The 12,052-nt window shown below is 40.5% G+C and overlaps 1 protein-coding gene across 1 annotated transcript; it reads right to left on the reverse strand.

Moving 5' to 3' along the window:
- Positions 1-8,175: 8,175 nt before the first annotated feature.
- Positions 8,176-10,150, reverse strand: LOC131253054 (chalcone synthase 2-like). The gene is made up of 2 exons (XM_058253881.1): positions 9,964-10,150; positions 8,176-9,176 (listed from the first exon to the last, which is right to left on the reverse strand). Exons 1-2 carry the CDS (start codon positions 10,145-10,147, stop codon positions 8,176-8,178), a joined length of 1,185 nt encoding a protein of 394 aa, XP_058109864.1. The 5' UTR covers positions 10,148-10,150.
- Between the last annotated feature and the right edge of the window lie 1,902 nt (positions 10,151-12,052).

The raw sequence follows: 12,052 nt of genomic DNA on the forward strand, positions 1-12,052 counted from the left end.
CACGGGACAGCTTGATGTTCCATGGTAGGTCCAGTCAATGTCACCCATTGTTCCTGTTTCTGTGGCCTACTTGATTTATGGGTTAGATTGTGGATCTAGAAAAAGGCATCTAATGGACGGGTTGGATGGAGGGATCTAAGCCCACCTAAATTTGCAATCGCTTGAGTTTAGGTGTGCCTCTTCATCTTCCTAGGGCGGACCTGATGTATGGTTTAGTCTCGCAGCAGGTTAAAGGTTTTCAATCACGTATAGACCCGGCCTCACCCAACACAATGTCCTGACCTTGTAACCCACCTTGATGCATGTATATCCATGCCGTCCATCCATTTTGTTAACTCCTTTTAAGGCATGAACCAAAAAATTAACCAGATCCAAATATCAGGTGAACCATACCGTAAGAAACAGTGCTGATTAAACTCCACTCTTTTTTTTTTTGTCTGTGGACCGCAAAAGTTTTGGATCAAGCTGATATTTTTCTTCCCCTTCATCTAAGTCTTTACATCATTTTCAACAGGTTGGATGGAAAATAAACATTATAATGGACATTACAGCTCTATGATGTTTCTAACAGTGGGGGTTCAATCAGCAATGTTTCCTATGTCACAGTCCACCTTAATTTTCTAGTTCATGCAGCTGGCAAAATGGATAGACAGCATGGATATGCGATACATACATCAAGGTGGGCCTGTAGTCAGGGCCGCACCGTGTTGGTGAGGCGGCCATATGTAGGACGCGGATTTCCTGCAAAAGCATTTCTCAGGAAGTTCCTGCGCAAGGATGTTGGTGGGGCCCACCGAGATGTCTGTGAGAAATCCACCCCCTCCGTACGTTTTGAGAGCTCAATTTAGGTTCAACCTTTCTAGGCTCCACCTGATTTTTATATGCTATCTAAACCGTTTATAAGGTCCTTCCCGATGGGATGAAGTGAAAACACCGAAAGGATAATCTGATACAAAACTTTTTTGGTCATAAGAATCCTTCAATGGTGCTCACTGAATGCCCACTGTTTTCTTTTGTGTGGCCCACTTGAATGTTGGATACGCTTCATTTTTTGTCATACTTTCTAAAATGATCTCGAAAAAAGTATGTATGAGTTGGATTTCTCACAAACATCTAGGTGGACCCTCCCAGCATCCTCGCGCAGCAACTTCATGGGAATGGCTTTCACGGGAAACCTGCGTCCCCACGGGTAATCCCGAAAAACCCTTTGAGCCGCTTCTGCAACTGAGCCATTAACTTGGATGCCTTATCTTATGGCATGAGCCAAAAACGACGCTGATCCAAATGTCAGGTGGACCACACTATAAGAAAGAGTGATGATTCAACACCAAACATTAAAAACTTGTTGGGAGCTAAAAAAGCTTTGGATAAAGTTGTACCTATGTTTTCCCATCATTCGGGTCTGTGTGACCTGATCAACACGTTGGCTTGAAAATAAACATTATGGTGAGCTTTAGAAAGTTTTTAATGGTGTGCATTCAATCACAGACATTTCCTATGGTGTGGTCCACCTAAGATTTGGATTTGCTCCATTTTTGAGCTCATACCTTAAAATGATCTCAAAAAATGGATGGACAATATGTTGTTAAAAAATGTTTTAAATTTGGAAAAGTTCGACTAGCACTGAGAAAGTTCGGATTGAAGTTCAACAACAATGTATTTGAAATTCTCAAGGTCTTCGATTTGTGCGCGGACTGCGTAAATTTGAGGCGGTTTCTATGGATATGCGTAAGTGAGAATTTCCCATCTATAAATAGGAGTCCCTAAGGCCATTCAAAGATATTCTAAGACTTTCTAAAGGTATTTAAATGGTTTCTAAAAGGGTTCTAGGGTTTTCAAAGGGTGTAACAAAGGTGAGATTCGAGGTTGTTCGAATCGGGTAAGTTCTCTCTCTTTGTAATTTATGTTTTCATAGTGGATTTCTGTCACTTTGTGCCATGGTTTTTTCCCGGAAGGGTTTTCCACGTTAAATCTTTGTATTATCTTGTGTTTGCTTGGTGCTCTTGGATTGCTATCCTAGATCTGTCTCTATGTGATTCTGCAGAACAAATCCTAACAAGTGGTATCAGAGCTAAAGCTGGGCAGAATTCGACTCGATCCGATCCGAACCAAAGGCCGGGATCGGGTCGGATCGAGTAGGTCCGCTCAGATCCGACCGTACATCGAGTCGAGTTCAGATCAGTGGCCAATCTGGACCGATCCGATCCGGGATCTAATCCGCACAATGTTCATTCAACACTATTTCCTGTAATGTTGTCCACTTGAGATCGGGATATACCTCGTTTTTTGTATAATACCATAAAATGATCTAGGAAGATAGACGGACAACATGGATGAAATAAATACAACATGGTGGGTCGACAGAGCATCGACCATCAACCATGGGCTGGTGGCAGGGGAGTAGCCAATCCCTCTCTCAGCTCATGGCTCGAGGTGCACATTGAGCACCAAGCTCTAACAGAGAGAGAGAGAGAGAGAGGGAAATACTTCTATGCAGTCAAGCTCATGAGAACTTCCCATGAGGTCGAGCTGTGTGGACCCCACCGTGATGTGTGCCGAACATCAACACCGTGCATTTGATGGGTCCCCTTTAAATTATGGGATATCCCAAAAATCAGTCGTATATGGAACTCAAGTGGGCCATACCATCTAAAATCATGTGAAGACATTCCTAAAACATATAAAAGCACTTGGTGGGGCCCACCTAAAATTTGGATGTATCTGAAACTTGGTCTAACCCCTCATCCAAGTGGGACACACATAATGAATGGTCCGGATTTGTGAACCACACGTCGGTGGGCCCAAAAAATGATTATGAATATTTTAATGGGAGGTAACCCGTAACTAAAGTTTGTACGTAAAGCTTTCATGGACTGACAGGTAGTGGTTGACAGGTGTACCAACGCACTAGGCCAGCAGGCAGTAAGTGATTTGACGTCAGCAAGTTCTGTGGGTCCCATCATGAGGTATGTGTTATATCCAAACTGTCCATCCATTTGGCGGGTTCATCTTAAGGCTTGAGTCGAAAAATAAGATAAATCTAAAGATCAAGTGGACCACAATGCAAAAATTAGTGGGGTTGCCATTGAAACAAAGGATTCGATCCGAACCGTACCCAATCTGATCCGACTCGGTTTCCCTGACTGAGTCAGACTCAGTTGGGGTTAGGCTAGTAGTGTGACGAATCGAATCGAGTCAGAGGACTCAGACTCGGTCCCGGATCGGACCAAGTTCGGTCAGAGCATTGAAAGTTTTGGACCGAGTCGGGTTGGACTCAATCCGGTTCGACTCGACTCGATGCCCACCTGTAATCAGAGCAATCATTGGGGCACAGATCTGGATCTGTAGGATTAACAATAATGGGAAGCACTAGGTATGATATTAAGAAGTACTCGGGAAAAAATAACTTTGAGTTATGGAAGTTCAAGATGATCATTTCCTTAACCAATTAAGGTGAAGATAGTGCTCTTGAGGAGCGAAAGTCTACTATGACTGATGATGATTGGAATACCCTTGATAAGAAGGCCTTATCTTCGATCTGTTTATGTCTCACAGAGGAGGTTCTCTACAATGTTTTGAGGGAGAAAACTGCGGCTAGTTTATGGGCGAAGTTGGAGGATATCCATGCGAAAAAATTCTCTGAAAATCGCCTACACTTGAAGTTACAGTGGTATAACTTCAAGATGGCAGAGGGTGGAGATCTGGAGGCCCACATCAGCAACTTTAATAAATTGGTTTGCAAATCGCTGGATATAAAGGAAGTGATCAAAGATGAGGAACAAACATATATATTGTTGAATTCTCTTCCGGCATCGTATGAGTCATTCAAGGACATAATGTGCACCACAAATAAAATCGTGAATGTCAACACCATTATCTCAGCCTTTCAAGGGAAGGCCATGAGAAAGCTAAACGGTGACATGGAGACATCTTCCGATACACTGATTACAGGGGCAGGAATACTAATTGAGGTATAGGATTTTCAGCGTTAAGATTTAAGTTCATGGGCAAGGGTAAAGGCAAGTTAAAGTGGTGGAATTATGGGATGGAAGGACACATGAAGAAGGATTGTACAAATCCTAAATCTAAGAGAGAAGAATCTAAGGCTTCATATAGGGAGGCCAACACTGCCACGTCTGATGAAAGTACGAGTATATGTGAAGGTATTATCTTATTTATGTCTGTGTCTGCGTCTGCGATCAGACACTTATACGATGATTGTAGGGACGAGTGAATTCTAGACATAGGGGCATCTTTTCACATAACTCCTCATCAGAGTTGATTCACCAGTTACAGAGAGTGCGATGGTGGACAGATATTTATGGACAATGACATTGCCTATAATATTGTGGCTATTGGTACGGTGCGCATTAAGATGTTTGATGGGACACAGCGTACCCCGACTGAGGTGAGGCACGCTCCTGATATGAAGAAAAGTTTGATTTCTCTCGGTGCATTTGAGACAATAGGATGCAAGTTCACCAGATTTGATGGTGCCCTTAAGGTATCTAAGGGAGCACTGATAATTATGGAATTGCAAAGGCATGGAAACCTGTACAGGTTGATATGAAGCACTTCAATAGGTGGAGCTGCAGTGACTATAATAAATTTCACCTCTGCACGTGTGTGACATGCTAGGCATGACCACATGAGTAGACATGACATAAAGGTTAAGACGCGCAGACAAAGATACGGAGCAGGTGGAGCAGCTACCTGTAAGAAGAATCATACAACATAATCGCAGGATATCGGTGAGGTACATGGACGACTCCAATATCGCATATGCTCTCGTTACAGGTGAGAGGAATCCATCTATTATTCAGATGGCTCTAGGTGAGCTTGGTGTTGAGAAGTGAAAGGTGACTATGGACGATGTGATGGACTCGTTATACCAGATCGACACATAATAGCTGGTGGAGCTTTCAGTAGGTCAGAAAGCGATTTGATGCAAGTGGATCTTCAAAAGGATATAACATAGATATAGAGTGAGGCTGGTAGCGAATGGTCATGTTCAGAGAGAAGGGATCGACTTTTCAGAGATATTCACATCGGCGGTATAGCAGGTCTATTATATTAGCTAGTTGCCCAATGCGATCTCGAGATGGAACGGATGGATGTGGAGACTAGACTTCTGCACAGGAAATTGGAAGTGTTATTATTCATGAAGAAACTAGAGCGGTTCGAAGTTAAATTGGTAGAGAACAATGTTTGCAGGGTGTCATTGTATGACCTGTCGCCTAGGCAGTGGTATATAAATTTAATTATTCATGGTGAGTTAGAAATTTTCTAGGAGTGAATACGATCACTGTGTCTATTGCAAGACACTGAGTAATGACACATTCATCTTGAAATTGTATGTTGATGATATATTGATCATTAGTTATGATATGTTTGAAAACAATGTACTGAAGACTCGGTTAACAGGGACATTCGAGATGAAGGATCTGCGGGCTGCAAAGATGGTTCTCGACATCAATATTCATAGAGACTAGAAGAAGAGCAAACTTTCATTATCATAAGCAGAATACCTTGAGCAGGTATTGATCAAGTATGCGATGGACCAAGCAAAGCCAGTAAACGTTCCCTACGCGGCTCGCTTTAAGCTTTCCTTAAGACAATGTCCCAAAATAGATGATGAAAAACAAAATATGTATTATGAGACTTATTTTGAATGCGGTTGGTAGTGCATGCCATGGTCTGTATTAGACCGGTTATTTCACAGGCAATCGATGTTGTGAGTAAATACCCCAGTAAGCAACATTGGGAGGCGGTGAGATGGTTACTTTGATATATTCGAGGTACAGAAGACTGCGTCTTAACTTTTGAGAAGATAGGAGTAAAGTTGATAAGGTATATGGATTTAGATTACGCAGATAGTGTTGATTCTAGAAAGTTGACTTCAAGTTACTCGTTTGTACTAGCGGGTGGAGTAATTAGTTGGATGTCGAAGTTCCAATTAATGGTGGCTCTTTCCACAACCGAAGCAGAATATATGGTAGTGACGGAAGCGTTTAAGGAAGATGTTTAGCTAAAAGGCATGATTTTATCAGTTGGGGCTTCAGTAGGAGGCCGTGCCGGTTAATTGTGACAGCGAGAGCGCTATCAATTTGGCTAGAAATTCTATTTATCACTCATGTACTAAACACATTGATGTTTGTCACCACTTTATTCGACGGGTGCTTAAAGAAGGATGTGTAACTGTAGAGAAGATTCACACCAGCGTAAATCCAGTAGACATGCTCACCAAGGTTGTTCCTATAGAGAAGTTCAAGTTTCGTGGAACTTTCTAAGCTTGGCGATGGCGTAAAAGAAGGACGGAGTGTGCATGAGAAGCATTGATTGAAGCTATGATGCGTCGCAGAGATAAGAGAAGAGGTCAAGAAGCCAAATGTTTGAAGATTGAAGACATGGTGAAGATTGTTGTTAAAAGATGTCTTAAATTTAGAAAAGTTCAGCTCGAAGTTTAGCAACAATGTATTTGAAAATTTTGAAATCTTCGACTAGTCGAAGGATAAGTTCGACCAGTTGAAGGTTACGCAGATGGTGAGCGGTTTGTGTGCGGACTGCGTAAATTTAAGGCGGTTTCTAGGGATGAGCGTATGTGGGAGTTCTCCATCTATAAATAGGAGTCCGTAGGGTCATTCAAAGGTATTCTAAGGCTTTCTAAAGGTGTTCAAAGGGATTTTAAAAGGGTTCTGGCGTTTTCAAAGGGTGTAGCAAAAGTGAGATTCAAGGTTGTTCGAATTGGATAAGTCCCCTCTCTTTGTAATTTATACTTTCATAGTGGATTTCTGTCACTTTGTGCCGTAATTTTTTCTTGAAAGGGTTTTTTATGTTAAATCTTTGTGTTCTTTTATGTTTGCTTGGTGCTCTTGGATTGTTATCCTAGATCCATATCTATGTGATTTCGCGGAACAAATCCCAACACGACGTGGATAAAACATGTACAACATGATGGGCTCACATAGCACCGCATGTTCATATGCAATTAACCTTCGAGAAAAACTTACACTGTTTTTTAATTTTTTAGGAATCTTTTTATAAATACATCTTTTTTTTTTTTTTTGGTTAGCTTGTTAGTTTTATAAATACATTTACCTACCTTTTTAAATTTTGATGTTTTATGTAACCTCATTAATTAGTGGGCATTTTTGTCATTTTATAAAATATTATATCGGAAGTTAAGAAAAACTCAGGAAAGGTACCTCTTTGTATAATGAGATATCTTGATGAAGATGTAATTGGAAAAGGCATTGGGATATAAATACCATATTAATGAGGTATTATTTTGTTAAAATCCCTTATATAAATAAGGCCAAAGTGTTTTTATCATATGACCATCTATCTTCAGTCCATTTCTTGAAAAATGCGTATTTTAAAAATATTTAAAGCAAACATAGAGAAAATGGGCCGTTAAGTATCTGCGTGTCAATCTATGTTTTGAGAAATCCATTCAAGTAGGCTAAACAATTAGAAAAGTGAAAAGGGTTGGCTTAATTATGGTTGAAACCTTTCTAGGCTTAACAATAATATTTATATGCAATCCAAACTGTTCATAAAGAGCCCAACCATTTGTAAGATCACTCCCACTGGAATAAATTGAAAGAACAAAAATATTAGTCTAATACAAAGTTTCTATGGCCTCACGAATGGTAGGTGAACAATTACCACTCCTTTTCCCTGTGTCCTCACCGGAGCTTTGGATCAGCCTATTTTTGAGTTCGTACCTTAAAATGATCTCTCAAAATGTATAGACTAAGTAGATTTCGGACAAAAACCGTGGTGGGCACACTTAGCTTCGGAGCCCTGCAGGCTAAGAGGCCCTCTTTCTATCTTTTTATTAATTTGGTTTAATAACAGCGGAATATCACATCAGGCAAAAGCAAGCATTTCCCGATAAATAACTTAAAAGACATGCGATTAAATTTATTATAGAATGTAACCTTTTTTTTTTTTCCTTACACGCACACACTTATACTAGTGGAATTTCACCACTTATGGATACTCGAACCCTTGACCGGGTGTTGAAACTCCTGAGAGTTTACACTCCAACAAGAGTAAGGATCCAACCATAATTTATTACAGAATGCAACTTAATGCATAACTTAATATAACTGAAACTTACAATAATTCAACCATTCAAATCATAACCTTATTATTTGGTGGACCCAAAAGTTAGTGGGCCACAGTTGTAGGAAGGCTATGCAAGACCAAAGTCTCAACAGTCAGGCCAGGTCCGAACCCAAACAGCACACCCCAATCCAACCCTTCTCCGGTCGTTGTCTTCCCTTCCTCTATTGATTTCCTTCTCATCTCATCCAAAATAAATAAAACACATGCACTAGCCATGTTCCCATACTCGCTTAGCACATGCCTTGTGGCCTTCAACTTCTCTGTCTTTAGATTCAATTTCTCCTCCACCTGATCAAGAATCGCAGGCCCACCTGGGTGCGCTATCCAGAAAATAGAATTCCAGTCATTGATGCCAAGTGGCTCGAACGCCTCCACTAGACTCTTCTCAATGTTCTTTGAAATGATCCCTGGCACGTCCTTTTGTAGGTGGAATGTGAGGCCAGCCTCACCTAAGTGACCATCGATTGCACCCTCTGAATCAGGCAGTATGGTTTGTGCGGCTGACACAAACTGGAAAATCGGTCGCTCGTAGGAGTTAGGATCAGCACCGATTATCACTGCAGCCGCACCATCTCCAAAGAGTGCTTGACCAACAAGGCCATCGAGATAGGTATCAGATGGGCCACGAAAGGTGGCGGCAGTGATCTCCGAACACACAACTAGAACACGTGCACCAGCATTGTTTTCTGCTAGGTCTTTTGCCAGGCGAAGGACCGTGCCACCAGCAAAGCAGCCTATTTGATACATCATGTAGCGTTTGACAGATGGACGGAGGCCGAGTAACTTTGTGAGTTGATAGTCAGCCCCAGGCATGTCGACACCGCCCGTTGCACAGAAGACTACGTGGGTGATCTTAGATTTTGGTTGGCCCCACTCGTTGATGGCCTTAACTGCTGCCTCTTTACCGAGCTTAGGGACCTCGACAATGACTATGTCTTGGCGGGCATTGAGGGTGGGGGCCATGGAAGCACACATGTCGGGATTCTCCTTGAGTATGTCCTCCGTTAGGTACATGTGACGTTTGCGGATCATCGATTTATCACCTGCATGGCTCGAAATATGAGTTTGAGTTTTAGTGTAATGTAAAGATAAGCTTAAGGGGTGTTATCATGTTGTTATCTTTAAGACGATATTCGCATCTTACCGATGATTAAACCAATTTGTAAGAGGGTTATAGCAAATCTACTTTCAAGATACAATAAGCCTCTTCTCTAAGACTGAAGAAATGTGAGATTCGTCTTGCAAAATTTGAAAATCTACACCTTAAACATACTTTTATAGCATATACTTCTGATTTCTGTGATGTTACAGTTTAACCCCTGAAAATTGTTTGCAATTTATTGTCTGAAAAATTGTTTGAAGTTTAGCACTTGAAAACTCCAACTTTTCAACAAACATTCAACATCCAACATAGAGAAGAAAAAGAAGACGAAGAGGAGATTGTTAGAATTGTTATTATCAGATTGACCCCAAGATGAATTTATATAGAGTCACAAGATATGCTTTAAGATGCTTTTCATCAAAAGATATATTCTTCAATGGTGTATTTTCAACAATGTATCCTTTCACCATTAATAGTATCTTTTCATCACCATTTGGAATTCAAATAATACTCAATTTACCAAGAGGCATCACCTCTTTTATAATTGTTTAAAAAAATAAAAATAAAAAACCCAACAAAAATGAGCGATGAGTCCTTTAACAGGGACCTTTTGAGTGCAGCGGACACATCAGTAAGTCTCATTTTAGTTAAGATTAAATAAAATGATATGAATTAATGAAGAAAATATAGCTAATAATACAAAGTCAGTAGGTTGTTTATGTACTCACACATTCGCCTGAACTTCTCTTTCAGTTCTTTCATGTGCTCGCTCTTGGTGACCCTAAAGTAGTAATCCGGATAATCTGCCTGCATCACCTCATTAGGTGGTGTGGCTGTGCTGATTGCCAGCACCATGGCGGGACCCACTGCTCGTTGGGCCTTCCTGATCTCGTTGATCGACACCTTAGACATGGCTCTCAAATGCTTGCACTAAAAATGCTATGAAATGGTGGGTGCAAGAAGCTACGATGATTTGGTTTGGTGAAAGAACGAAGCATTTGGGTTAGTTATATAGAAGAGGGTAGGTTGCATGGGACATGGCAGGGTCAGGACTCGGTCCTCCAATGGGAAAAGGATTGGCTGGTGACCCTGTAGGTGCTATGTGGGCCCCACCATGGTGTATATGTTTCATCCATGCCATCTGTCCATTTTTTCAGTTCATTTTATGATATGAGCCCAAAAATGAGGTAGATCCAAATCTCAAGTGGGCCATACAGTGTTTATTTTAGGCCTGCCATTAGAAACTTTTTGCAGCCACCAAAGTTTTGGATCAAGCTGATGTGTCTTTTTATCCTTCATCCAGGTCTGTTCGACCTAATCAAAAGGTTGAATGTCAAATAAACATTACAGTGGGCCCTAGGATATTTTTAATGGTGGACATTCAATCACTACTGTTTTCCTGTGGTGTGGTCCACATGAGTTTTAGATGTGCCTCATTTTTTATAAAAAGCCCTAAAACCATCTTTAAAAATGAATGGACGGCATGGATAAAAATCATACATCATGTTGGGGTCCACAAAGCACCGACTACTAGCCAACTGGCTAGTAAGCCAAACTGCGTCCCCTCCAAGGGGTTCGGTGGGAAAGTGTATATTTTAATAGATCATTTTAGGGTATGCCCCACAATGAGACAGATCCATGGTATAAGTGAAGTTGACTTTACTTCAAGAAAATACAGAATGAAGAAGTGGTTACATTCATAGTTTTCTTCCATTCATATTCTAATTTAAAAATTAAAAATTTGTGGACAAATTATTTAGGTTTGGATTTAACTTAATTAAAAATATGTATAATTTAGTAGATAGCGTCGGGACGCGGATTTCCTGTTAGAGCCTTTCCCGGAAGTTGCTGCAATGGAAACGGGCCTACAGTGATGTTTGTGAGAAATCTACCCCGTTCATCTGTTTTTTGAGATAATTTTAAGACTTGAGATCAAAAGTGAATGGGATCTAAGACTCAAGTAGGCCACACTGAAGGAAAATATGGGCAGGGAAATTCCTTATGTTAAAACCTGCCTGGGGTTACAGTGATGTTTAAATTCATCCCATACCATTCATAATGTCATTGCTACTGGGATGAACTGAGAATACAAATATTACCCTGATTTAAAACTTCTGTGGTCCCATGAATATTTGAACTGTGGATATTGAATCCTCACATTTTTGGCCCACTTGAGTATTAGATCTGGTTCAATTTTTGTCCCATGCCTTAAAATGAGCTCACAAAACGGATGGGCGGGGTAGATTTCTCACAAACATCACTGTGGGCCCATGGTATATTTAGTCTGCTTAGAAATTGATATAGATTGTTAGCCAGTTGGGGCCCACTATCTTTGCGTCATATTAAAAATCATCACAAATAAGATATCATCCATTACTGAACCATTTCCTTTTAACTGAATATTTGTGTTGCAACAATCGGATAATTAGCATCCTCTAATCAGTAAGACTTATGGGCATAGTATATCCATGGTGTGGCCCATGGTTGAATGGTCTAAATCGAACTCCATCTTAAAGCAATAGTGCCATGAATCCGCAAATCATTCGTAACTCAAAACTCAAAGCCAATCAGCCTGACCGAATTCAAACTTCTAATTATGCATGGTCAAGTAAAAAAAAAATAAAATTAATTATGTCTTCTCCCTAAAAAAAAAGAAGTTATTTATGAAAACCTACCTACTTTTAGTCTATTTTTAAATAGACAGCTAATTCTGATGTATTTAGAGGAGGCTGCTTATCTTTTGAGAACCATTATTTTACTACTGCCTACTGTTTAGGGCCGTACACGAGCAGAGTTAGCTCGGTAACTCGCTCGACT

This window comes from Magnolia sinica, chromosome 1 (genome assembly GCF_029962835.1).
Source record: "Magnolia sinica isolate HGM2019 chromosome 1, MsV1, whole genome shotgun sequence".
NCBI classification, from domain to species: Eukaryota; Viridiplantae; Streptophyta; class Magnoliopsida; order Magnoliales; family Magnoliaceae; genus Magnolia; species Magnolia sinica.

Coding starts and splice junctions, on each gene's coding strand:
- LOC131253054 (XM_058253881.1), bottom strand. CDS start 10,147: ATGTCTAAGGTGTCGATCAACGAGATCAGGAAGGCCCAACGAGCAGTG. Junction 9,177..9,963: donor AGAGAAGTTCAGGCGAATGT/GTGAGTACATAA, acceptor CGAGCCATGCAG/GTGATAAATCGATGATCCGC.